This window comes from Sporothrix schenckii, assembly GCF_000961545.1.
Source record: "Sporothrix schenckii 1099-18 chromosome Unknown Cont47, whole genome shotgun sequence".
NCBI classification, from domain to species: domain Eukaryota; kingdom Fungi; phylum Ascomycota; class Sordariomycetes; order Ophiostomatales; family Ophiostomataceae; genus Sporothrix; species Sporothrix schenckii.
In genome coordinates, this window is record NW_015971148.1 from 3762929 (window position 1) to 3789285 (window position 26357).

A 26357-nucleotide genomic window follows, 5' to 3' on the forward strand; every position below is an offset into this window, starting at 1 on the left:
CCCTTATCATCTCGTCGAGCTTTTGCAAGAAACCTGGGCCGGGGACTGCGACCGTTTCGTGGGATGATGAGCTCTTTCCTAATTTGTCGGCCCCGCTAATAGCGTGCGCAGCGCTTGCCGCCGGGAGATTGGCTGTGGAGGCCGCCATCGAAGCACTCAATGTGTGTGAAATACAGGGGAGGGAAGGAGCAGGCTATTCCTATGCATATTGTCAAATCTCCCACCACGCATTTCTCGGCCATGTTGACAGGGTTGTTGATATTTTCGTCTAGGCCATTTTGTTTGTTGTGCTCCCGTCGAATTGGAAATGAAATGGCACGGAGTCTCCCGTCTCCGGGGGCACGACCCGGTGCTTCCCTGTACACAGTAGATGGGTCTCCCTGCGAAGCGCAGATGTGCGATTTGAAAGGGAAGCTTGCAAGGCTGTGCACATGGCCAACGACTTACGCAGTACGGAGCAATACTCTGTATGTTGTACAGTTTGTGCAAATCAGGCGATGTTCGCAATGCCGGTGACTTGGGTAGGACTAGCAAGCTATCACGTGGCCGCCTTTTGTGGTACGACAGGGCGTCATTGCAGATCAGATGGGGTGATGATCCAAGAGGCGGTGGTATGTATCATTGTCAGCAACAATGGGAAAACGTATCCTGTGCTTCGAAGGCTGACAAAAGACCGAGGCGGCCTGTGGTCTGCGTTCATCCGACAGTAAAACTGTTGTCGCGTGGTCGCCCAGTAAGTTGGCTTTGCACAGCCTTTTGCATGATGTACTATAATAGTTGCCGGGCTCAGGCTTCGCGTCCGCCTCAAAGAAACATTCCACCGGCCTTCTTCGTCAAATACTGGGCTCCCCTTTTCTTGCCCATTGCTCACGGCCCATTATCTGATTTTCGAAGAGCAGTTTCATCCGCGGTTTTCAAAAGACTTGGGATGGTTTGACTAGGCCTAGTTGTCCTCGCTGGATAGATCACAGTGGTGATTGGAGATACCAACATGGAAAACGTGCAATCACAGTAGAAAAATTTGATATCGACGGCAGTCAATGTTTTTCCCAGCTGCCATCAGAGGCCCGCACCCTTTCTAGCTTTCCCCTCCTAGCATTGCTGCGTCCCACCGTCGCATGTCCGATCATGCGTTGCCGTGTTTGATGTGCACTGCGAACAAACGGCGCCCGGCACGCACCGTACAAGGGTAATATGGATGTATGAAGTACAAGGCACACAATTATTACAAGAGAGAAGCCAACTGGTGGACGCAGAATATTTATGTCTATTGTATTATGCTTGATATTTTGCGTATTTGTGTACCCTGCCCGTTAATCTTCGAATCGAGATACAACATACTGACTTTTGGCCGAACGATTCTCAGCCGGCGACTCTTGGCCTTGACCTTGGCCGTGGTCTGGTGGCATCAGCGAATCAGCTCACTTTTGACACGGCATGTGCTCTTTGCGTAATATAGCGTAGCCGAGTATCAAAAAGGCCTTCCACGAAAGCACTCCTGTGCCCTCCTTTCCATTGGTCTGCCAATGCTTTTGTGCTGTCGCCTTTCGACTCTCATTCCCCAGATCGATCGCCCGTTTCCGCTCGTTGTTTCACAGTCGACCAAAAAACCCCCAAGATTCCGGGGTATATACTGCATAGGTGCATATTCGATTGCGGCACGTGGGGCATATGCCATCGTATAAGGTGCCAACACCAGTATGATGGGTGCATGACCGTGATGCAGCGTTTGATGGCAGGCGAATATAGAGAGCGATGCCATTCCTACAACAGGGAACGCGACCTCTGTGGTGTGTTCTTTGCCAGCCGGTCTTTCTCATGAAGGAGAAAAGAACCGACTTCCCTCAGAACCATGCCAGCGTCCAGGTGCTCGGCAGATTAGGCCAGCGCTCCTGCCACTCGCCCAGAATGTCAGGCACGCGCTCGTCAAAGCTCGACCGGCTGGCCGCCCCGCCCATGTCAAAGACAGCCGCCCCAACTTTGTCGCGCTCCTCGGCCGCCGCGCGGTTGAGCGCCGTCGCCAAGTCGAGGATGCCGCGACCGCCCAGCGCGGCCTCTTCGTGGTTGTCGCGAATGTCGACGTTGATCACATGCACCGGGCGGTTGAGCGGCGAGCCGCGGTTGAGCAGATCGTCGACCACGGCGTCCCAGCAGCGCTCCTCGCAGGTGATGACGACGTCGACGACGCCGCCCTCGGACCCGACACTGCCCATGTCCGACGTGTGCTCGGTGCGCGGCAGGCCGACCTGCCAGTCCTGCCAACGCTCTGGCCCCCACTTGATACCGCGGTTGCGGTTGATCATGTTGAGGACGCCGTTGGCGCGGTAGAGGCGGACGTCTTTAGACTCGAGTTCACGGAAGATGCTGTCGTAGGAGGTTTTGTTGAACTGATAGACGTTGGGCTGGGTGATGGTCGGGCCGGGCAGGCGCACAAGGGAACCCGTGCCGAACGAGATGACGGGGAACCCGGCCTCGGCGAGACGGAGATGGGCCTCCATAGATCTACAAGGTGGAGAGCGCAAAGGCCGAGTATTAGGTCGTCGGGTCCAATAAGATGACTGGCAAAAGAAGGAAAAGCAAGAAGAAGAAAGGAAATAAACCGCATCACACAACATATGCACAACATGCAAGCAGCTCTCGTCTATGGTCCCTTCCTCCTCTTCGCATTACAGACATATCCCGCAGCATCGGTCACTCTACGTATGTGTGCAGGTAATGAGTGTACCAGACACGCTGGCCTGGTGAAAGAAAGGTTACGCACCGGTTCTGGTTGCTCGCGCACACAGTGCAGAACTTGAGCTTGAAGCCAGCCTTGTCCTCAACTGCAGGAGCCTCGGACGAAGGCGCAGGCACGGCCACGTCTGTTCCGTTGGTTGCCGCCATGGCTTGTCACTCGATGCGGTCAATGTGTCGATATGGTGACGTTGGGATCAGTCGAGATGGTCGGAACCTGTCAAGGCAGCGAGTTAGCAACGGTTCAGACGCACACAGACACGTCGCGTGTCACCTCACAGGTCCCGTTTTGCTTCCGCTGTTGCTGCTGCTGCTGCTCTGCCTCTGCTAAGATCAGATATAAGTTGCGTAATTAATGAAATAGTCATCAAGAAAATCAGACAGCTCCAATATATATAATATCATCATGTAGGCAGGACATAGCAGCAACAGCAGAGCGAGGTCGCAGAGCGGAGCTCATCTCATCTTACCTTTTGGAAAGCTGGTCGCTCGATCGTTGGTCTTTGACGTTCACGCGTGCACAGGGCGCGCTTCGATTTGGTCTGTTCGTTTTGCGGTGTGTCCCTTGTCTTCGTCTCTTGAGAACACGCAGAACTGCTCTCACGTCAGATCAACATCCGACAGGCCAAACACCACCGAGCGCTGCCGCATCTGCGAGGCGTAGACAGTGTGCATAGGCAGAGGGAGAAGCAAAAGCATGTCGGCACCGCGGGGATGTGCCGGGAGCTCAGGTCTCAATGCGAGGTGGTGAGGTGGTGAGGCGGTGGTTGGTTTTGCTTTGTGACAAGGGACAAAATTCTGTAGATTTGGTTTGAAAACAGCCGTCTAGGTTTTCGTGTTTGCAGCTTATTTTCGGCCAATCACAGGGAAATATACAGTGGATCTTCATTGGAGGTCCCCATTGGTTACATTTGTTGTCAGGAAACGATCTGGCACTAGCGCACAGTGCACAGTCGCACCTTCTTCCACTTTGTCAAATGTCGGACAGCGCCCACCCTCCACCATGTCTGACGCAACAAGCGCCTCGTTGCTTCTGAAACACCTAAAAGGCCGCCCTGCAGGAAAGTGTGCAGATACCCGCAGATGACCGCAGATTCACGCCGACAGCCTACACACTGGCTGCAGATAGCCTGCAGAATGGGGGGCTCTCAGTGTCTGTGTCGAGAACGCAACGAACGAGCCAGCCACACACAGGACAGGTGGAACTGGAGAGCACGACATGGTCTCAGGTCACATTCGTTCCCGAAATAGAACAGGAGCAGACAAGAACCGAGGAGAACAAAGAGCGAGAGGGGAAGCACGAGAGAGAATTACAGCGAGCGGCATAACGAAACAAGGAAAACGAAAAGAAAATAGACGAAATAGACGACCTGCAAAACAGAATGGAAGTCAGCGAACACTCGTCCTTTGCCGAACATGCGGATGAAATGACTGCATTGTGGCCTGAAGTTTGTATCGTACCGTACGTTGGCAACCGTCAGTCGCCCGAGCAAGATTGAGCTCAGCTCACCGCTGGTCGACACTGGAATATTATTTTCCCTGCTATTATATCTCTGTCTGGATACATACGCCACAAATCATGACCTGTTGGCACGATTGCTCAAAGGTGGTGTTATTATTGTTGTTTTTATTCCGCATCCCTGTCGATATGTCCTAGGAGATGGTCTGCCTGGCCGTCTTTGTGGCCGCCTTCCTGGCCGCTGGGACAGCCTCCAAGACGGCACGTTGAGTACGAACGCTGTATTTCGTACTTGAGCGGAAGTTGGGATACTTGCAAAGTTGCATTGTCCTCTTGAGCGCCTGTTTCGTCCTACGAGGCGACGATATCGTGATACCGTGACCACGACCAATGTCGAAGCCTGACAGGCAACACCTTTTTTGGTACCCATAGCTGTTCAGGAGGGACGTCGATGTAACTTCAAAGCAGTGTATCAAGTCTTCAACGATGGCAAATGGTGTCTACTTTTGAGAGCAATGCAATCGTCATCAGATTTGACGCTCTCCAGTTACGCTTCTTCGTCTGTTGTTGTTGCTTCATCTTTTGTCTAGAAAACAAAAGGACAACAAACGACAACAGCTGATTTCGCCGCATGGTAAACAAACGACTGCCCAAGCTGTCAAGACGTGCGCAGAGCAGTAGACCCTAGCACAGACGATCCCCGCCTGGCGCTCCGTGTCATATTAAAATCCCAGTACGCCCTATCTAACTGTGAGGCGCTAGCATCTGTGCGCAGACCCTCGACAATAGCAAAGTATCCACCGCACCGCCTATGAGACAGCCTAATATATGTCAGTGGAGGCAGCTGTGGTAGTTTGCCTGGGACGCTCGCATCCGTTCTTCAGTGGCGCTGGTCTTGCTGTTGTTGCCATTTTTGGCTTGCTTTGGATACGCTGTCGTCTGGATCTTGCCAGCTTGCCTCCTGTTGCTTGCCATTTCCTGTTGACGCCTGGGCTCTGGAGCGCTGTGACAATGTTGTGTTTTTTTGCGATCTGTTGCTCTCCGGTGCGCTCTGTTGCTCCATCCTTCCTTCCCTACTTCACTGGCGCCGACTCTCAGCCGCCACTTCACCTTCCCAGTTCGCATTTGCCATTCCCTCCCAGTCGGCCTGGCCCTGCGCGCTTAGCACCCAGGTAGCACCCCAGACAACGAGCAGCTACTAAGAACAGAAGCTACTACCGCCAAAAACAGCCCGTCTTCATTGTATGGTCGTGGCCGGTGTCCCGTTTGTTCCTTCTCTTTTTCCCTGGTCGTTCTTTCCAAACAAATCTCGCCCACATCTTCCGTCCTTTCCTCCTTCGCTCTTGCTCTGGTCAACGACATCGTAACTTGTCGGTCGGCAAGAACCTCCCTTCATCTTACCCTCTTTCTCCTCCCTCCTTACTACCGTTTTCTCTGTGTGCGTCCCCGCTTGTTTACCTCTTTTGTCTGCCCCATCTTGTCTCGTTTTTCTCTGCGCACACATCCAGCGGTTTCAACTCTCACGGCTGCTCCCCTCGCGCCTCTCTTTCTACCACTTCTTCCGTTTTGCCGCCAAAGGGCTTTGGTTGCGCCGCCGTTTTTTTGGCCCTCTTTTTCCAACGCTTCGATACTCGCTACTGTTTCTATCCTCGACAATCATCGACAAGTCACCGAACTCGAATCCGGCCTCGACCCGACGTGGACGTCGATCGCGGCATCGCTGTCGTCGCCCTCTCCCCTACGAAGATTCATTGTTTTACGACAATTACACGAACGCTTGCGTCGCCCAGGCCGGGAACAAATTGCACATTGCCCTTCGCCCCAGTTTTGCATCGCGTCGTGGCTGGGCGCAATCGGTATATTGTCTCCAACTCACGAAACACCACGCGGCCGCGGGTCCCTTGATTTGTTCTATTCTTAGACCAGATGCGTACATCTGAATCATTCCAATCATCCACGACGAATGCATCCTTCCTCTTTCGAGTCGCTTTCTGGCCTTCCACGATCTACTGTCCATCGCGGCCCCGACCGCCTCGTTTATCTCGACCCCCCCTACATTCCGCTCTGAGACATCCTCTACTTGGACATCTTCTCGGTTCACTCTCCCATCTCCGTTCTTGGGACAGCGGACGGAGCCGAGTCGTCCGACTACAAACACGACCAACGGGGCCGAAGGGAGACAGGTAGCCGCTCTAGTCGCTAGCGAGTCTATGCCAGCTGCTTTCGACCCAAGCCGTATTCCAATTCTTTACCTTCGTCTCCGACAACAAAAGACTCGAGGGAAGGTATCCTCTCCTCGCGGTGGCAATTCTTGTTCCTGCCCTTGCATCAAGGGTCGCCAGCTAGCCTTGGTTAGGTTAACGATCGAAACCCCGAAGCAGTGACTGAGGCGCTATTCGAGAGAAGGGTCCACATCCACCACACGCGCCAACAACGAGCGCCCCTCCATTTGTCTCCGGCTCTGCATCTTTCGTCTACGACGTACATCTCCACGCTTTTCGCCCTTTCGCCTTTCCCCCTCGGCGTCTTTTACCATTTCGCCCCTTGCCAGTCAAACAGGGCAAACCAGCGAGCCGGAGAGCCGTCGTGTCTGTTTTAGCGAATTTTCTTTACGCCCGCTTGCAGCATATGGCATTTGCATGCCGTACCTACCCATAATCGCGTTCTAAAAAAAAAAGACAGCGCCAGGCCCCTCACCCCCTCTCTCCCCCTTTCCCACTAGGCGCGCTCTTCTGACAGATCGACGAATCGCATACTGGCGGACGCCTTTTGCGCTTCGTCCACCTGTCCCAAACTGTTGGACTTGTCGACTTCTTTTAATTTTAGATGATGGCAGCGATTGTATCAGAAACGCCTTCCTCATCCTCCCCAGCAACGTCGCCGCCGGCAGCCGCACCTACGAGCGTCAACCCCCCCAACAACCCGTCTTCCCCACCGTTCCATAATCCAAACCATCCTGCGCTGCCACCACTTGTCACATCTCCGCCTCCGCCGGCGCGCCGAACCAACCTGTCACGGCCAATGTCGCACGCTTCGAAGAACCGCCTGTCGCAATACTCTACAGGCTCGATTCCCCCACGGTCACGCCCAGCATCCCACCTCTTCCCCATCTACCCATCCAGCCTCCCATACACACTGGTCCGAGATTTCGCATATGCCTCCTCCAACCCGTTGCACTATGGCCCACCGCCAGAACCGTCGCGGCCGCCGTCCGTTCTGTTGACGCCGTCAATAGACGCACAGTCGCAACGGCGCCTCTCCGATCCGCCTGTGTTCTGGGACTCCAAAGGCGGCTCTGGCTGGGAGACGGGCTCATGGACCAGCGACTCGTTCCGACGCGCAACCGACATTCCCCCAATTCTCCTGGCCGACGGGCCGCCGTGGAGCGAGGACGAAGACCTGCAGAGCCCTGTGGTCAGCTCACGACATCGGAAGCACAAGTCCACGTCGGGTGCGTATGGGCACGGGCACAGCCGATCCCGGGCTTCGCGTGATGAGTACGCCGAGAGTTCCGGTAATGGCGTTGGCCCTGGCGTGGACGGTGCGTCTCACGGTCACGGCCTGGGGGCCGCTGGCGGCGACCACGACTCAGCTGTCCTGAATCCGGACAACTACGATCGCGAACGGGGCTACTATATGGGCACAAGCGGCGACGGAAGTGAGCGGTACTATGTGAACCAAGAAGGCGACGAAGCCAATGGGCCGGGCGGCGAATTTGTTACATACCCCCCGGACCAAGCACGGCATTCCACAAACGCCTACCAACTACAACCACCCAACAACTACGGCGCGTACCGGCCTACCTCCGACGCCTCGAGCCCCATCTCGTCGCCCGACTATCGGGAAGACGACCAGTCGCGCTACTCCCGCGACTACCAATTTACAATTACCTCGCCCGACGAAGAGATGCACGGCAAGGCCGTTGCGCTCTTCGACTTTGCCCGCGAAAACGAAAACGAGCTGCCGCTCGTTGAGGGCCAGATCATCTGGGTGTCGTACCGGCACGGACAAGGTTGGCTAGTGGCCATGGACCCCAAGACGCAGGAGAGCGGCCTTGTTCCCGAAGAATACGTGCGCCTCCTGCGGGACATTGAGGGCGGCATGACGAGCCTGACAGGCCAGGTGGTCCTGACGGCCGATGGAGGTGGCGCAGCCAGCCCCAATGACGGGGGCACGCCGACACAGGCCGAGCACCACCACGGGCAGGGCCCCGGTTTTAGTGGCGGCCACACCCCGACGCCGAGCAATGTCACAAACGGATACCATCAGCCGATCGTATCGACATTTTCGACGTCCAGCAAAGACCTCGACCCCTACCCACAGCACCTTCTAGGCACCCAGGCCGGCCAGACGCCGCCACAGGTCATCCATTACCACGGCCAGCGCGGCGGGTCGCAGGCGAACACCCCCACGCTGCTCAACCACCAGGATGTGGGCATGATGCGGCGCGGCAGCCAAGACGTGCCTACCAAAAAAAGCGGCGATGGACATGTCCCTTCGACGCTCGGATCGCTGCCAGACGATACCGCTGAAGAAACGGCCGAGACGGCGACGAAATTAGCAGCAAACACGGCGGCGGCCGGCAGTGAAGAGTAGCCCTAGAGCACATGCCTATATATACTCTTTGTCTTCTTTATACCGTTTTACACGAGGTCTCGCGCCCCCATTGCGTGCTATTTATAACTTCGCGATCTATTGTTCTCCCATATATTTTGTATACTAGCATCATTGTGTGTTTGGCCACCCACGTTCTACTGTCCTGTCATTTTTTCCTGCTGATATCCTGTGCGGCAGTTGGGGTGTTTTGTATTTAGGGAGGGGTGGACCAGCCCGCATACATTTGAGTTGATGTTGTTGTCCGGACACCTGCTGCGTTTTAGTTTCTGTGTCCTTGTATGACGACTGCTTTGCGACTGTTCCGAGGGCAGTCGTTCCATGTCGGCGTTTTTCTCTATTTCGCCGGTTTTATCTATTTGTTTTATTGCGTCACTGTTACGTCTTATTGCATGTCATTCCATGATACATTCGGGGACACTGGCACACCGGAGGAGAACAGGGGCAAAACAACGAGGCTTCTTTGCACACAAAGACTGGTTTTATATTGTGATATTTTTATGCTATGTTTTTGGATGTCCTTTTGCATGTTTCCGATCCCAAGCCGATTGTCTCAGCAAATAAAGCGTCACGTGTGTCGGTTGATAACGCCATACGTGCGGCCGTTGTGCAAAGATCTCCAAGTCTCCGTTTGTTTTTGGTGTCCCTATTTGCCGCAACTGTTCGTCCACTTTCGGCCGTAATATTTTGCTTCATAATGTCAGCAGCCGACAGCTGGCCGTCCCTCGTTTTCTGGGTCATCTTTTTAGCATGTCTGAAGCTTGGCTTAGGGACAGCGGAAATTCATGGCGCCGGAGTTAATGAGAGAATGTCACTTTTCATGGTAAAACTACCCCAGCCACAACTGGCACATGTATGTCGTAGTTCTAGTGAGAATTCATTACCACAATCTACATAAAGCATTGGTCTCGGAAAGTACAGCGGACAAACCACAATGCTTCCAATTCAAGTGTTTGTAATGACCGTTAAGACCGCGGGTTTTGTGAGCGTTTGGTAGCGCTGGTGGTCGCGGATCCGAACGTTTTGGGGGCGCTTTAGTGGACACTCGGAGCAAGCAAGAACTACATACTTCCTGGGCGCAATGGCCTGCGGCCGTTCCGTCCCACTTGTCCGTTTTTTCCGGCTTGCCTTGAGCTTCCCTTTTCCTATTTCTTTTTCTTTTCCCCTTGGTCGCTCTGCTTCTCTCCACGCATAATCGACATCACCAACCCCTTCGCTCGTTCCTTTCTCTCGTCCCACTCAGACACAATGTTTGCTCGCGCAGCGACCCGCACCTTCCAGGTGGCCTCGTCACCGCTCAAGCAGGTAAGGCAAAGCTAACAATGGTGAAAAGCACAGATCCCCTCGAATAGGAATCTGACGTCAGACAAGTGCTGCAACGCAGAGTCTATATCCAGTTGCCAACCTCCTACACAAGGCAACGGGCAAGCCACAAGAAGGGGACAGTGGTCAATTGAGGCTTGCGGCTCTGCATGCGTGCAACGAGACCTTCTGGAAAGCTCATCCGACCGTCTGTCTTTTCCGTTTACTAACCACGCGATTTTCCACCCTCTGTAGACGACCCGTCGCTACGCAACGGCGCCCAGCGGCGGCAGCAACAACACGGTCGTGCTCGCGGGCGCAGCGCTGGCCATTGGCGCCGGCGCGTACTACATCCTGTCGACGACAACCGGCACGACGCCCGCGAAGAAGGCCGAGGCGGCTGCGGACAAGGCGGCCGATGTCGTCGGTGCGGCCAAGCAGGCAGCCAAGGAGGCCTTCCGGGGCGGCGACCAGGGCTTCGTGCCGCTGACGGTCGAGAGCGTCGACGTGGTCAACCACAACACCAAGCTCGTGCGCTTCAAGCTGCCCGAGCCGGACCAGATCGCGGGCATGCACGCTGCCAGCGCCCTGCTGACAAAGTTCAAGCCCGAGGGCGCAGAGAAGGCCATCATCCGCCCCTACACGGCCGTCAGCGACGCCGACGCGCAGGGCCACCTGGACCTGCTCGTGAAGCGGTACGAGGGCGGCAAGATGTCGCCGCACATCCACAGCCTGGCGCCGGGCGACACGCTAGACTTCAAGGGCCCGATTGTCAAGTACAAGTGGGCGCCCAACAAGCACGAGCAGATTGGGCTCGTGGCGGGCGGCACGGGCATCACGCCCATGTACCAGCTGATCAAGGCGGTGCTGCGGAACGCCGACGAGGACAAGACCAAGATCACGCTCGTGTACGGCAACATTGCCGAGGAGGACATTCTGCTGCACAAGGAGCTGCGCCACCTGGAGAACAAGTACCCGCAGCGGTTCCGCACGTTCTACGTGCTGGAGAAGCCGACGGCCGACTGGCAGGGCGGCAAGGGCTACATCACCAAGGAGCTGCTGAAGCAGGTGCTGCCGGAGCCCAAGGCCGGCGACTTCAAGCTGTTTGTGTGCGGCCCGCCGGGCTTGATGAATGCGGTGTCGGGCAACAAGAAGTCGCCGTCGGACCAGGGCGAGCTGTCGGGCGCGCTGCAAGAGCTGGGTTACACCAAGGAGCAGGTGCTGAAGCTGTAAGCGGGATGTTGTAGCTGGACGTGATTGACGACAACAAACGACAGACGACAGACGACCGACGACAGACGATAGACTTGAACAATCTCAAGTTTTGTAGAAACAGGGCACTCGAGCAACGGCGACGGCCATCCTTCTTCTCATTGGGTATATCCCACCCTTCTGTAAATAAACAACGGCAAATAGAGCATGACGTGATGTTGCAAGTGAAGCCAAACGAACCCAAACGAGTCCACACGAGTTTCTTGTTCAATTCTATCGTCGTAATTTGTGACGAGCAGTGTTCTTTTCTCTGCTTTCCATGCGCCTGATCCCTGCCTTAACAATCGCAGCTGTTTGTTTGGCTTCTGCCGTTGAGTTGGAGAACCACAGCCCACCCGCCTACTGCCGGCCAAGGCAGGCCAATAATGGTGACAACGAGGCGGTGAGACGAAAAAAGAGGGACGCCCACGCCAGGGACTGCCCACTTGCGGCGGCACGGCACGCAAACACACTGTTCTTGGTGAACCCTTCAGCCCAACCATGTTCTGTGTTCGGAATAATACGACGTATGTCGTGTTGCTTTGGGCGCTGTTTGCAAGGAGTGAGGGGCGACCAGGCAGGGCCACTCGTCGTTTGCTCTTTCCCCTGCATTGGCATTATCCTCTTCTTTCCTTTTCCAATTCTCCTGCGTTTGTTTATTTTCGTTCCTTGCTCTTTCCGTGTTAAGTCGTACTGGCTGCGGTCGCTCCTACCTCTTGCTTTTTGCGCCTGCAACTACCTTCCCTCCTTCCCAGAGCGTACTCGTTCTGCAAGCACTAGTCGCGCGTGACGACCGTCGCGCCTTCCCCTCCCCGCCATGTCCGACACCCGGCGCCGCTCCTCGCGCTCGTCGTCGACGGCCCACCTCAGGAGCTCTGGAGGCTCCTCGTCAACAAACAACCCCTCGTCGTCCGACACGGCATCCAACGTTTCCTCGTCCTCGGCGACGTCGTCCTCCCGCCACCGCAGTGCCCGCCACAGCGGTGCACCCTCTAACCGTTCGTCCACGTCGCTCCACCGCATTGCCGGCAGCAGCAGCAACCGCTCGCGAGAGTCACTCGCACCGTCAACGCCGTCTGACCGGCCGTCGAGAAAGTCGGGCGCGTCGTCGTCGTCCACGTCTTCCTCGTCTGCGGCCACTCTGCAGCCGCCCGCCACCGACCCAGGTCCGTCCACCGGCACGGGCGGCATCTATGGCAATCTCGCCGGCCGTGCCAGCGAGTCCCGCTTCTCGCTGACCGACCAGTTCGCATCGACACGCAGCGTGCTCGACTTTGGCTTTGACGACACCGCCTCGTCCATCTTTGACGCGCAGTCCATGTTGTCTGTGGGCACGGCACGGGCGCCATCCGTGTATGGGTATGACGGGTACGACGCGTACGACGGGTACGAGGCGGCCGCCGCCGCGGCTGCTGCAGCGAGCGTGGGCGGCGTCGGTGGGCTGGACCCCTTTGCTGAACTCGGCAGCATGACCCCCACCGCTTCGTCCACGGGCAACGGCTTGCAGGGGTCGCCTTGGCAGGCCGAGGAAGAGTACCTCGGGGGTGCATACAGCACGGTCTTGGAAGAGAATGAAGACGAGGACGATGCGGCTACGATTGGAGGTGGCCGTTCCGACGCCAACAGCGACGGCAATGATCTGACAGACGACAACGACACGACTGAGCAGACGCCCACCAAACAGAAGAAGAGAAGCCGTGCACACTCATCAGCCGACGTGACCGTCATTGGTGGCGGCGGCGGCAGCAGCAGCAGCCAGAAGTCGCCGCCCCGTGACGCGGAGATCCTCGACGAGCTGCAAGACCCATTGCGGCTGCCTGTGCCTGTCCTGCCTCCTGCACAGCGTGGTCCACGGTCCTCCATCGCCGCCGCATCCGCTCCTCCTCCTGCTCGCATCCCGGCGTCCCGCGTGCACCGCAGCTACTACGACCTCTTCTGCCTCTCGAGGGAGCAGTTGCCGCCGCCCAACGGCGCCCAGATTCGTGCTGCCTACTTCCGCCTGTTCCGCCTGCTCAACAGCACCGTCAGCAACGGCAGTGCCAGCAACGACCCCGACAAGGCGAACTTGATGCCCACGGCGCTGCGGCCTTTTGCAGCCGCCTATTTTTTGGAGATCCAGAACGCGTTTGAGACGCTGATCGACCCAATCCGCCGGCTCGAGTACGACCGCTACCTTGATGACCTGGAAGACAACCGCACGGGCGACGGCCTTGACGACGACGACGATGACGACAGCGAGAGTGAGGTGGATGACGGCAAGAGCGGCAAAAGCAAAATGACACGCAGCTCCGACAAGGCCACAACGGCGCCAACAGCACCTACAGTGCCAACAGCCGCCTACCCTTCACCACAGGCCCCGGCATTTGTGCGTAAATACGATTTCCAGACGACAACCGATCTGGGCGCTCGTTACACCGTCTCGGGTGCTCATCATCGGGCGGGCCAGCTCCTCCCAGCCGCACCGAACGTGGCTTCTCTCGACTACTCCCTCACACAATCCGTCCGCGTCGGCCTGCCCGCCCTTCGCCAGTATACCGAAGCCAGCCTCTTCCAGCTGCAGTGCCGCCTTCAGAAGGCGCGCCGCCTGTTGCACGAACACTATGGCATAGGCCCCGAGCCTGCGGCACAAAATTCTTTTAAGAGTCGCGATGGCCGCACCTACTACTATACCCGCCGCCACTCGTCTACTTCTTCCGCCGCCGCCGCCGCCGACCAGCCCCTGTGGCCCATTCGCTGCGGCATCCCCATTGTGAGCCTGTCCGCCTCGACGTACTCTCTATCTACAGCGGCAGCCGCTGCTGGTGCCGTCCTTCCACTTGGCGACCGGTTCCAGCCACTTTTGCCCGAGGTGCTCGGCCCGGCCCGCATCGCACAGCTAGCGCATACTCGAGCCACCGGCTGTGTCGTGCTCGGCTACCGCCAGGAGTTCTGGTCTGGCAGTGCGCTCGCCAATCCTCCCGGCAGTGCACCAGGCCCCCCGCCGCCGTCCGTTGTGGTTGACGTCGAGGCCGAGGTGCTGCCCCGTGCGGCCGTCACGGTCCGCATTGCCCAGACTGTTCAACTGCCCGCGGCCGCCCATAAGCTTGAGCGCCGCATTTTCGGCCATCCCAGCAACGAGCGTATCCATGTGGAGGCTATGGTGCAGACCGGCGAATCGTCCTTGTTTTCGAATCGCCTGCTGGTGTTGTCGCCGTCGCCGTCGCTGCCACGCTTCGGCCTTGGTCTCTCCCGCCGCGTGGGCAGCGGCAACGGTAACATCTTCTTGTGCGCCGACAGCGGAAACGCGTGGTGGTCGTCCTCGTCCTCATCCTCGCTGGATTCTGTCTCCTCTGTCTTCGCCCCCCTTATCCCACCCATGGTCGAGGTCGGTTATAGCATGAGCCCCCATCAACTGGGCCTGCACGCCGGACGGCCCCTGACGGGTCCCGCCGACCGCGGTCTCAAGGGCGTCGACATCGACATGGATACCCTGGGCAGCGTGACGGCATACTCGTCCGACCGTCGCAACCCTGTTTCCCCGCACGGCACGTGGACTGTCTCAGCCGCCACGACAGGCTACGGCTCCGCGGCTGCCTACCTGCGCTACGGCCGTACCGTCTTCCTCACCCCTCTCGGACGGACACCCCCGTCTACCGCGGCCTCCAACTCCCGTCGCAGTCGCCGGCAGCGCCAGTCGCCGCAGCGAGCCGTCCGCGTCGAGGCTGAACTGTGCGCCGCCGACTGCTACTTCTCCGATGGCTACCTCGCCGTCCGTGCTTTGGCGCCTGTCCGTTGGTGGGGCCTCCGCAACGGCTGGACCAGCAACGCCACAACAAGCTTCCGCAGCAGCACCCCCGCCAGCACGACTCCGCCTAAGCTCGGCCTTGAGGTCGCCCTGAGCGCTAGCAGTGGCCATGTCCACATCTCCCTGTATTGGTCGCGCCTGGGCCAGCGCTTCAAGCTGCCTTTCTTGCTGCTGCCGAACCCGGCCTCGATTGCCGCGTCCTCGTCCACCTCGGCGACCCACGCAGCCGCCAAACTCTTCGTATGGGCCGCCATTGCACCCGTGGCCGTCATGGCCGTCCGCGAGGTCGCACGCATCTACTGGCGCGCCGCCACCAAGCAGTGGAAGTCGTCGCGGTCCAAGGCGCGTGCCAAGAGACGCGGTCTGACTGGTGAGGCCGCCGCCACAGCCGGTTACGAGCACGAGACGGCGGACGATGCCCACGATGCCGGCTTTGACTTTGACGAGGAAGAAGAACAGGCCATTACGCACCACCGCGCCGAGGCCGACGAGCTGACCATGATCCTGGCTTCGGCTGTCGACGCACAGCGCGTACTGGAGCAGCAGATGCGCCAGCGCTCAGTGATTCGCAGCAGCACTGCTAGTGACAACGACCACCACCACCACAACGAGCTCGTCATTATCAGTGCCAAGTACGGCGTAGCCCTCGCCGACGACCCGGATGACCCGGACACTGGGCACACACGCAACGATAGCGCGACGAGCGGCCTAGGCCACGGCATTCATGCTGCCTCTCCGCCCGTGACTGCTATGGCCTCGCGCAACGGCTGGGCGCCCGATTACGAGGTGGCGGATGTCACCGCGGCAGTGTCTGCCCTGATTGTGACGGGCGGCAGCGGCAACGATGCCACCGACAGCGACTACCTCTACATTCCGGCCGGCCTGCAAAAGGGCCGTCTGCTGGGTTTCTGGGACCCGGCGCCCAGCTACCGCTCCAAGAAGTACAGTGACGGGCAACCGACGGCACCCACACAGCGCCGGGCGGCTCGCGGCAAAAAGGTACTGCATGTGCGCTACCTCTGGAACGGTCTTGAACGCGTGGCCGAGGTTGGTGACCGGGCCGAGCTGCGTCTTCCATGATGAACGAACGAAATGAAACCATGCTGCATGATGATCAGATGAGAGATGGCCTGTTTTGAGACGAAATGAATACCATGAATTGAGCAAAGCGAGCCCGGGTGACTTTATGTTTACAAAATTTGGGAACGTTTACGTATTGTCTATAGCTTATGCAGAAAGGCAGATGAGATATATTTGTGTCTGACTTAAAAAAAGACAATAAGTAAAAAAAAAAAAATTCGGAATTTGCCTTGATGTGAGAGACACCTGGCTTTCTTTCTTTCTTCTTTCTTTCTTTTTTTTGACTTTTTTTGAATGAAGTCGTGACAATTTATTCAAAAAAATCAGAACTTCGACAGGGACATATAAGTCGAGAAACCAAAGAAAAATATGAACGAAAAGCAAAATTGCGACACTGCCAAAACAAGAGTGTCTTCTTTTTTGGTTAAACTGAGAATAAAACAAGCATTTTTGAACAATCCAAAATCTCGAAATATAAATGGGCAGAAGTAGTTGGTAGGAAACAACGCGATATACGACAAAATAGGACAATCTGAACAACCTGAGGCGTGCAAAAAGTATAAGAAGAAATTACAAAAACAGCGGATGTTATAGGCCATTTCGAGAAAAGACGCCAAGTGCTCAAGAAGAGGAGGCCGTGCCGAACACGACCTTCTCCAGCTTGTCGCGCTCACCACTCTCCTCGCACATGCCGCGGAAGATGCCCTCCTCGGCACCCTTCTCCCACAGCTCGCGCGGCGTGCCGTACTCGGCCACCGCACCATCGCTGAGCACAAGAATGCGGTCAAAGTCGGCAATGGTGCTCAGACGGTGCGCAATCACGAGCAAGGTCGAGTCTGTGAACTCTTCGCGAATGCTGCGTTGGATCAGACCATCCGTGTGCATGTCAACGGCCGACGTCGCCTCGTCCAGCACCATGACACGCGGTCTCCGGACTATGGCACGGGCCAGGCAGAGCAACTGGCGCTGGCCCTGCGACAGATTGAGGCCACCTTCAGAGATCTGCGAGGACAGGCCGTTGAAGATGTTGACGTTCTTGGGCTCCGACACAGTGCTGGAGGACGAGGCGGGTTCGGCAGGTGTAGGCGAGTTGCGACCCGAAGTGGCAGCCGACGATGCGCGGGACGTTGTCAAGTGTACGCGATCCAAACAGTCGCGCAACTCTTCGTCAGTGTGTGTGTTGAAGGGGTCCAGGTTGCTGCGAATAGTGCCAGAGAACAAAACGGGGTCCTGAGGAATGATAGCCAAGCGCGAACGGAGATCGTGGAGCCTGATCTTGGAGATGTCGATGCCGTCAATGTGAATGCCACCCGAGCGAGCCTCGAGGAAACGGAACAGCGCCAGAGTCAGCGACGACTTGCCGGCACCGGTGCGGCCGACAACACCAACGCGCTGGTTGCGCTCAACACCAAACGTAAGACCCTTCAGGACAGGCGGCAAATCGGGAGCGTAGCTGACAACCAGGTTGTCGACCTCAATGCGGCCTTCCGTCGGCCAGGCCGCAGGTGGCTGTTGACCACCAAGATCCTCGGTAGGCAGCTCCGTGTACTCAATAATGCGCTCGGCCGCATTCATTTGGAGCTCGACGTTAGCGTACAGACGCACTGTCCACATGACGCACGACGAGAAATCCAGAGCAAAGGCCAGTGCGAAACCAGCCAGGGCCGAGTCAATCGTCGGTGACGAGAAAAGAACCGAGGCAACAACGACGGAGAAGAAGGAGCCCACCAGGCTCATGCGCCAGCCAACCCAGCGATTGAACAGCCATAAGTGCCAGGTCGTGGTCGACCAGTCATCCAGCTTGCGGTACATGCGCTGAATATAGACCTGTACCTTGTCGTAGCCACGGATGGTCACAACACCGGACAGGGCCGTGCCGAACTGCTCAAACACGGGCGACTTAGCCGTGCTTTCAAGACGCTTCGCAGGGCGGGCAGCGGTGACATAGATGGAGGCGAAGTAGACGCAGATGACCAGGAGGGCAAACGACATCAACACAATGAACGGCGAGACAAAGAAACCAGACAAGACGACACCAATCAGCTGGACAAACGAATTACCACCAAAGCTGATGGAGTTGGCCAGCTGGTTGTCAATAATGTTGAAGTCGGCGGTGAAACGGTTCAGAATACGACCGACGGGCACAGTATCGAGCCAGCGGAGCGGGGCCCGAAGAATGATAAAGTTGAGTCTCTCGAACAGAGTCCGGCTAGCCCGGATCGAACCAAAATAGATGTAAAAGTATCGCGCCGAGCTGATGATGGCCGTGGACATGGCAAGGAGGACGTAGATTCCCATATAGTAGCTCATAGATTCAGTCGTGTACGTGCCGACCTTGTTGGATGAGCTGAACGCACTTGAAAAACCATTCACAGAGCCCATGGTCTTCTGGTGGTGAAGGCCGCCGGTGTAGGAGTACTGCTGGTTCTGGCCGAGGGCGTGGTGGCCAAGAGTGGAATAATTGAACGAGGTCGCTTCACTCTTCTCATCGTACAGACCAGTCCAGATGCGCAGCCACCAGGAGCGAGACACATTGAGAATCTGCACGATAAAGAACACAACGACGACGCTAGTCCAGAAGGGCCAGCCGCCGCTGGCCTTGAGATACGCAAGGTACACGTGCTTGCGAACGGCACCTTCTTCGCGTTTCTCGTCCTCGACAAACTTCCTGGCCGTCTTTTTGGGAGCAGCCTCTGCGGCCCCGGCTTGGGAGGCGCGAGAAGCAGTCTTCTTGAGAGCACCACCATCGCTAGGGCCACTCTCGTTGTCGTTGTCGTCACCGTTGTCAGTGGAATTGTCTGAGTTCACAGCCGTGGCCTCGGCGGTTTCATCTTCGTTGACTTCCACGGCGCGCTGCTCATGGCTCTTGATGCGATCGAGGGTGCCATCCTCAGCAAGTTCCGAAAGCAGGCCCGAGTGAAGCACGCGGCCCTCGCCAAGCTCGACGAGGAACTTGGTCTGGGGTGCACACAGAGACACGTGATGGGTGACCAGAATACGGGTGCGGCCAGCACAGAGCTCACCGTTGATGCACTTCTCAAAGATGTGGCGACCGACGTGGGCATCGACAGCACTGAAAATGTCGTCCATGACAAGAATACCGGCACGCGAGTAGATGGCACGGGCAAGGGTGATTCGCCACTTCTGGCCACCACTCAGGTTGATGCCGTTGGCGCCAATTTCGGTGTCCTCGCCGTCCGACAACATCTCGAGATCCTTCGTAAGAGCGCATACCTCGATGGTCTTCTGGTAGCGCTCCTCGTCAGTAGGCAGGCCGAAAATGATGTTTTCGCGAATCGTAGCATTCTCGATCCAGGGAATCTGGGCAATATACGCAATCGACTTGGGCAGGATCCAGTCACCCTTGGTGGCCTTGGAATCATGGCGGTCGTCAATGGACAGGCCGTCAGGGACGGTGATGCTGCCAGCAAGGAGGTCGACCTCGCCAAGAATGGCGGAAAGCAACATACTCTTGCCGGTACCAGTCTTGCCAGAGATGACCGAGAGTTCGCCCTGGGGAAAAGTAAGGTTGACATCACGCAGGACGAAGCGTTCGCTCTCGTCAATATCCTCGTCAGATGGCCAAGCAATGGAAGCCTTGTCGAACGAAATCTCATCGCCGTCCTTGGAAACCTTGACAAGATCGGGGCTGCAAAGGTACTCCTCAATACGCTTGATAGAGACCCAGGCGTCAAGCAGGTCGGTCGTCAGTTCAGGGATAACAGACAGAGTAACTTCCAGGGCCCGGAAAACACCCAGGCTGACAAAGGCGACAGACGGGCTGAGCTCGCCATAGATGTAGGCATAGACGGCAAGCGAGATGGCGGATAAGGCAATAGGGCTCGTGACCCAGCAGGCAATCAGAATGGCATCGTAGCAGAAGACGTCCCAGACCTTCTTGAGCTCGCGATTGCGCACCTCGCCGATCTTGTCCTCCCACTGCGGTTCGAGGGCAGAGAACTTGATCTGGCGGATGCCCTGCAGAGCCTCAGTGACGACCTCCAGCTTCTCATCGCGCAGCTTCATCAACTTGTCCTGGGCGTCCGCATACAGTTTCGAGAAGTAGATATTGAAGGGCATGATGATGAGCATCGACGTGAAACCGGCGGCGAGAGGAATCCAGCCCAGAAGATTGACAAGGAATGTGAGCGAAACGGCAAGCTTGAACAAACTGCCGGGGAAGAGGTTCTGGTAAGAGCAAAAGTCCGAAACACGCTTGCCATCCACTCCAATCAGGTTGACAGTGCCCTGCTTAGTCTTCTTCGCTGACTCAAGATCGTCTTCTTCTTCTTCCTTGGCAGCGTCGGTCGGTTCGGGCACCTCGGGGGCATCAGCGGTGGTCGTCTCGGCTCCAGGCGCCGCAATGGCGGGATCGGTCGGGCCAACGGCGGCGTCCTTGTTCTTCTTGCGGCTCTGCTTAACATCCTTGCGGCGCATAGACTTTTCAAAGATCAGAGCAGAGAGCTGGGCGCGGACAGGGATGCTGAGCTCTGCCCAAGACAGCCAGAAAACGTAAGATTCGAGAAGCGACTGGGCAATGATGGCAATGCCGAGCCACAGGACCCAGATCCAAGCATCGACGCTCAAGGGTTCGCCCAGAACGCGACCCTCCAGGATGCGCAGCAGACGCAGGACGACCCACTGCGGTGCAAAGTTGAGGATGGCCGTGCCGAAGGTCAGCAGCCACTGTAGAGCAAAAGGGCCGGCGTGGGCACGGATAATGGAGAGCCAAAGGCGACGGTCCGGGTAGTTGGCAGCGCGCCAGTTGGCAGACATGTTGACAGCACGGGTCAGATGGTTCGGGCGAGGCATATCGATGAGATCCAAGCTCTTCTTGGTGACCGAGAGCTTCATCAGCTCCGAGGGCCACGAGAAGGTGAAGCGGCTGTACGCAGTCGTGGTGTACATTCGGTCGACGAGTTCATCCTGGTAGTAGACCTCGGGGCGCCGAGGCAGCAGAACGCTGGCCGCGGTGACGGCGGCAACGCCTACAAGCTCAGTGACACGCAGCCCAAGGACTAGGCGGTTGTTCTCGAGCAGGTCTTCGACGACCTTGGTGTCAAAGGTAATAGTGGTGTAAGCCAGTGTGAGACCACTCGCGAAGGTGAAAAGACCAAAGTGGTAGGCCTCGGACGAGCGACGGATGGCCACAATGGCGATCGCCTGGAACAAAATGAGGAGCTAGACATTGTTGTTAGATGACAGAGCGACATGAGAGAGACGCGGACGAGGAAAAGGAACATACCCATGCAGCAGTCACGAGCCAGCTCTCAACAAACAGCTTGTCACGGCCGTTGTTGAGCGTGGCTAGAACGGACGCGGCGAGTGACGGTCCGGCGCCGAGGAGGGCGGAGAGCAGCACAGCCGCCTTGGGCAGCTTGTCGGAGAAAGCGGCGTCCGACTCGGCCGTAGCCTTGCCGTCAGGGTCGCTGTAGACGTCATCGCTTCGCTGCTCACGCTTACGGATCTGGTTAACGAGACCAGACACGGAGGGGTAGGTCAAGAGGGTGACGGCGGCCAATGCGGCACCAACTCCAAGAATCATGGATTCATCGTGCATGATTGGCGAGAAACGCGCGTTGGAGAAAGGGGAAAATTGCCAAGCCTTGCAGCGCTTTCACGCTGTCGGGATTCCGTGGTCCGTACTTGGAAAGTCTCTCGGCAGCGTTTTCTCTTTCTTTGGCTGTGCGCTGTTTCTGTTCTTTTCTTTTTCTCGCCAATGATCCTTCTCAGGGGGAGAGGGAGAGAAAAGAGGATGAGGTCTTTCGACTGGTCCAATGCTGCTTTTACACCAAAACTGGAGAAAACGCAGCGGCACGGGGAAACACAATCAAAAGCAAAAAGAGAAAAGAGTAAAGGACAAGAAGAGAAAGGAAACAATTGAAAATAGGAGCGATGTATGCAAAATATGAGAAAAGCCTTGGCTGGCTACAACGGGAAAGCACAGCACAATGAAGGAATTAACCAGTTGGATTCACGCAGAGTGGAGAGGGCAGACAAAAACAGAGTGCTAAATGGACCAGGCAGCCAGACAGACCAGAAGGCCGGGGAGCGGAGTGGAGAATATGCAGAGCGGATGGCGAGGGGGGTTGACAAACAGAGGTCGACGAACAAAACGACCGCAGGAGTGACGCCAGAACGAGGCAGAAGCAAACAACAGCTTGCAAAACACGACGAGCTGGGATATGAGAAATTCTACACAGACGGGCTGCTCGAAAACAATGAAGAGAACAAAATGGCGAGGCAGCGCAAGCTAGCCCGGGACCCTGGCTTTGTATTTGTATTTTGGCTTCGTACGAATTATGTGTGAATGTCGTAATCCGATAATGTGATAGCAGCATGGATGCGCAGGTACCTAACCCAAGCTGGTAGCTACCTCGATGGGTCACTTCATGGGTAAATCGAGGCTGTGAACGAAAGCGCGGGTGGGTGGATGCGTGTGGATGCGTGTGGATGCGTCAAGAATACAGGTTCCAGGAGTCAGAAAGGAAGGCAAAGTGACGATACTGACGACGTGAGTCAAAATGCAAAATGAGAATGGAAAAAACAAAACGAAAAAGAAGAAAACAGAAGGACTACGTAAATGCAGAATGCAGGAAAGAAAGTCCTGGGCGGCGTGAAGGTCTGGGAAAGAGGCTGGTGGCTGCAATCCTTCAAATTGGCAGGAGCAGGGCGTCTATCGGGGCGGCAGGTGCAAGATCCTGTAGCAAAGGCAAGCAGGAGAGACCCGATGAGTAGGAAGGAACAAGGTGCGAAAAGGTCAACAGCGGAAGGCGCAAGGACGCCGCACAAATGAGGCGAACTTGAGGCGACAATTCAAAGAGCAGAAGTCAAGTGCACGTCTCAACTGTTAGACGTTTGTGTCTCCAAATTCGAGAAATTCCAGGTGGTGATATAGAACTCTCCGTCGCTAGAAAATGACGAGCATGGCGAATTGTGGGCACAGAGGATCGGAGGACAAAGATCCTAGCCTCCGGGTCCCTTTCGCCAGCCGCGTGCAAGACTTGTTGCCTCAGTAGTGTACAAGACCACACCGCTTTGCCGATCGGAGATAGTGGTTGACTCATCGGCGAGGCAGGAAGGCACGAACGAGGGGGCAAGCCCGTCCGGCGAGTGTCAGCTACCTGCCAAGCAGGGCACTGGCGGCAATCTACGAAGAAAAGAGACGAGTCTGAATTGGGAAGGAAGAAAACCATGGATTAAAATACGAAGTAGGCAAGTGCGATTGTCACTCCCGCAAAGCAAGAATACTTTTCAGGCAAGGAGACGGCGATAAAAAGGCCACAGATATGGGAAAGGAGAAAAAGACGAAAGTCCGTTGAAAAAACTGCGGCGAGCAGGATAAAGGCGTGAGATGCAGAGTGGACCATGTTTCTTAGACACACACAAAAACAAAAGCTAGAGCCTGGTCAGTCGCATTCGCACTGCGAGGTAGGAGGAGATCTACAGCGTTGAATGTAGCACGGTAATGTAGCAGCGCACACACATATGCTCCTTCCCTGGCACGAATAGGACGTTGAAGCAGTTGCCAGGAAGAAAAACAACGGCAAGGCTCACGGAAGGCAGCTGCGAACGCAGGTAAGGCAGAGAAGAAAACAAGGGACCAATAGCCCCCGCTCTTTCCATGGCCCGCTGTTACCGCCGTTCCTGTCTCATTCTTGGCCCGTGTTTTGCGTACTTGTTGATATTGCAGTGGGGACCGGCGGAAGAATTAAGACAAGAGGTAGGAGCGGACTGCGGTTGGCCAGTCTGTTTAACAACTTGCCTTTCACGGCAAGAGCACCCCCACCCCGGCCGCTGTTAGTGGGTGCAGTGGGTTGCCCGATGGATTTTTAAGGCACGAGCCAGTCCGTCAGTCTGTGACAGACGACAGGCCGGAAAGATTTTGAAAATACCACTCTAAATGCAAGAAAGCTGATTTTGCCAGGTGAGGTTTTCCGTGCTGCATCCTCTGTATTTCCCAGATGAAGACTCGTTCAGGGCAGTGCTCTCGTGGCTGAGATGCCGAGTCATATGGTAACTGTAATGACTCTGCTTGGATCTTGATATGGCTCTTCTTGTCATTTTCGTTTTCTATAATCTTTAGTGGTATTCTGCCATTTTTTAATTTTTTGGCCAAAGCACCTGACGGTATGAGACTTGTCTCACATCCTGAGGCAGTTCTGCTTGATGACGGGCCAGTAAGGAAACGCAAGTGTGGCAGGCCAGGCAGCCACGCAGCATTAAAACATGTGGCCTCCAGCATAGTTGAGAGAAAGGCCAAAAGCTGAAGGCGAAGTGCAGATGGCAAGAAGGGCGTCGGAGACAATTCCGAATTTGTCCGGCAAATACAACGGCCTGCAACCTGCAGAGGGAGGCGTGGACGAAGAAATGGTGGGAAAGGTAGATTCCAAGGCCAAGGCTAGGTTCGCCTACAAAGTCGGTGTAAAAGGCTGGTCAGCCGACATGCGAAGCGAGAGAGGCAGGTTCCAGGAGGAGGGCGAGGCCGACATGCGACCAGTCTCGGTTTGTAAGTTTTACTGTCGAGTTACCCGCCGCACGGCTGCAGCCCGGTCCGATCGAGGTATGCTGTCTGCAAGTTGTGCATCTACTTGGCCTACGAAAACAGGGCAATTCTGCAATTTGGCTATTTGTGCCAATATTTATAGTACGTGATGTTGATACCGCTCCGCCGGTTCGAAAATCTATGCAATGCCAATTGCCAGAGGCCATGAATGAGGAAAAACTATAGTACCAATAAAAGAAACCGCCCCAGAAAGCACAGACCACTGGTCATGTTTTTTTTTGTCGAATCTGGCTCTTCTCTATCATCAATCAAAGGGTATCTTGGCTGAAGATTTGTACTTGTCTGTGGCTCCACCTCACGTTCCACATGAACATGAATAGAGGCCCTGGACCGGACCTGACAGCTGCGCCAAAATGCTTCGAATCACGCTGTTGCTTTTACGAATATTACGACGGGAAGTCACCAACGAAGGCCCCAAGATACCACGGCGAACAAGCCCCGGCGGGGTCTAATGCACGGCTCTGTGACCAACCTGACCTTGTGGGTTGGTCACATCCTTCATGCTACTGGTCCCCACCCTTTCTCATGCATTTGTTTCATTCCTTTTTGTTTATCGCCTTTTGCTCCACGCTTCTGTCATTTTTATCGACCTTCCTCTTTCTTCATTCTACGGCCGTCCGCCCCCTCCCCCCATCCATGTCTCTGTAAATATTTCGTCCCGTGTCTCTCATCGTAGTGGTCGCCTGGTCGTAAGCACGGAGAGACGCTTAACCATTCACGCATTTTCATTATCCATGAAGCTACTCTGGTCTCCTAGTTCTTTTTTTTTTCGACTTCCATGGAGAACTCGACTTCTCTTTTTCGTATCCAACACCAGACACCGATTTTTGTTGCGGTTATCAATTACCAACATTTCAAAACATTGCCTTCGACCATTTGAATAGAATGGACGCAAGGGATTTGATTTTCATGTTCAGATTTCCTTTCCCCATGGGCTGCATGATGCGTCGTCGTAGTACGGGGTACTTCTACCGCCTGCATACCCAAAAGTCATCATATTGAGAAAAATCGCGTGCTTGGTCGGTTGTGACTCACTGCCCATAATTCACAACTTTGAGATTAATGCTCGCGGGGCACAATCCGTCCGACTCACCTCTACGCTTCCTTCATCGCTTTTTCTCTTTACTTCGTAATACCGTTGGATCTTTCGAGCCCTCCAGTTGTTTGACATTTATGATGCACCTCATTTCGGCTGTCAAAGTGACACCGCCGATAAGTGGTGTCGTTCAGCCAGAGCACAGCTTGGATTGACGGTGTGATGCTTTTATCCCGGGACGGGCGCGGGATGTGAGGGGAGGTGACTCCAGGCGGGGAGGCCCGAGGCAGGTGGACTTACACACAAGCCAGCCGAGAATCACTTGCAACCGACAAAACCGTCAAGGTGTATCGCGACCACATCTCGTTAGTTGGACTAGGAAAACTAACATCTCACACCTCGGTCATTTTGTTGACATAACGAGACGGAATGAGAAGGTGAGCAAGGCCGTAAGTTTCCCGCATATGAGCAGTAAATATGCCGTAATTCCTGCCCGCTGCTGGGCCACAGCTCCGCCGGTACAGCTTGGCCA

The 26357-nt window shown here is 55.9% G+C and overlaps 8 protein-coding genes across 8 annotated transcripts; 6 read left to right on the forward strand and 2 right to left on the reverse strand.

The window, feature by feature from the left end:
- Positions 1-1844: 1844 nt before the first annotated feature.
- Positions 1845-2883, reverse strand: SPSK_04425 (RNA polymerase II subunit A C-terminal domain phosphatase; the record flags this gene model as incomplete). Its single annotated transcript, XM_016731232.1, has 2 exons — positions 1845-2502; positions 2762-2883. The coding sequence occupies 2 exons, from the start codon at positions 2881-2883 to the stop codon at positions 1845-1847; spliced, it is 780 nt and encodes a 259-aa protein (XP_016585749.1).
- Positions 2884-3736: 853 nt separating this feature from the next.
- On the forward strand, positions 3737-4061 carry SPSK_04700 (uncharacterized protein; the record flags this gene model as incomplete). The annotated part of the gene is made up of 2 exons (XM_016731498.1): positions 3737-3798; positions 3827-4061. The coding sequence occupies 2 exons, from the start codon at positions 3737-3739 to the stop codon at positions 4059-4061; spliced, it is 297 nt and encodes a 98-aa protein (XP_016585750.1).
- Positions 4062-7021: 2960 nt separating this feature from the next.
- Positions 7022-8788, forward strand: SPSK_04156 (SH3 domain containing protein; the record flags this gene model as incomplete). The annotated part of the gene is made up of 1 exon (XM_016730967.1): positions 7022-8788. The coding sequence occupies one exon, from the start codon at positions 7022-7024 to the stop codon at positions 8786-8788; it is 1767 nt and encodes a 588-aa protein (XP_016585751.1).
- A 1266-nt stretch (positions 8789-10054) lies between these two features.
- SPSK_04320 (cytochrome-b5 reductase) lies at positions 10055-11341 on the forward strand (the record flags this gene model as incomplete). Its single annotated transcript, XM_016731128.1, has 3 exons — positions 10055-10111; positions 10173-10316; positions 10364-11341. 3 exons carry the CDS (start codon positions 10055-10057, stop codon positions 11339-11341), a joined length of 1179 nt encoding a protein of 392 aa, XP_016585752.1.
- Positions 11342-12176: 835 nt separating this feature from the next.
- Positions 12177-16223, forward strand: SPSK_03884 (uncharacterized protein; the record flags this gene model as incomplete). The annotated part of the gene is made up of 1 exon (XM_016730699.1): positions 12177-16223. One exon carries the CDS (start codon positions 12177-12179, stop codon positions 16221-16223), a length of 4047 nt encoding a protein of 1348 aa, XP_016585753.1.
- Positions 16224-16844: 621 nt separating this feature from the next.
- Positions 16845-21783, reverse strand: SPSK_03856 (ABC transporter family protein; the record flags this gene model as incomplete). The annotated part of the gene is made up of 2 exons (XM_016730671.1): positions 16845-21404; positions 21469-21783. The coding sequence occupies 2 exons, from the start codon at positions 21781-21783 to the stop codon at positions 16845-16847; spliced, it is 4875 nt and encodes a 1624-aa protein (XP_016585754.1).
- A 348-nt stretch (positions 21784-22131) lies between these two features.
- SPSK_04658 (uncharacterized protein) lies at positions 22132-22533 on the forward strand (the record flags this gene model as incomplete). Its single annotated transcript, XM_016731458.1, has 1 exon — positions 22132-22533. One exon carries the CDS (start codon positions 22132-22134, stop codon positions 22531-22533), a length of 402 nt encoding a protein of 133 aa, XP_016585755.1.
- Positions 22534-24506: 1973 nt separating this feature from the next.
- Positions 24507-24954, forward strand: SPSK_04636 (uncharacterized protein; the record flags this gene model as incomplete). The annotated part of the gene is made up of 2 exons (XM_016731436.1): positions 24507-24732; positions 24872-24954. The coding sequence occupies 2 exons, from the start codon at positions 24507-24509 to the stop codon at positions 24952-24954; spliced, it is 309 nt and encodes a 102-aa protein (XP_016585756.1).
- Between the last annotated feature and the right edge of the window lie 1403 nt (positions 24955-26357).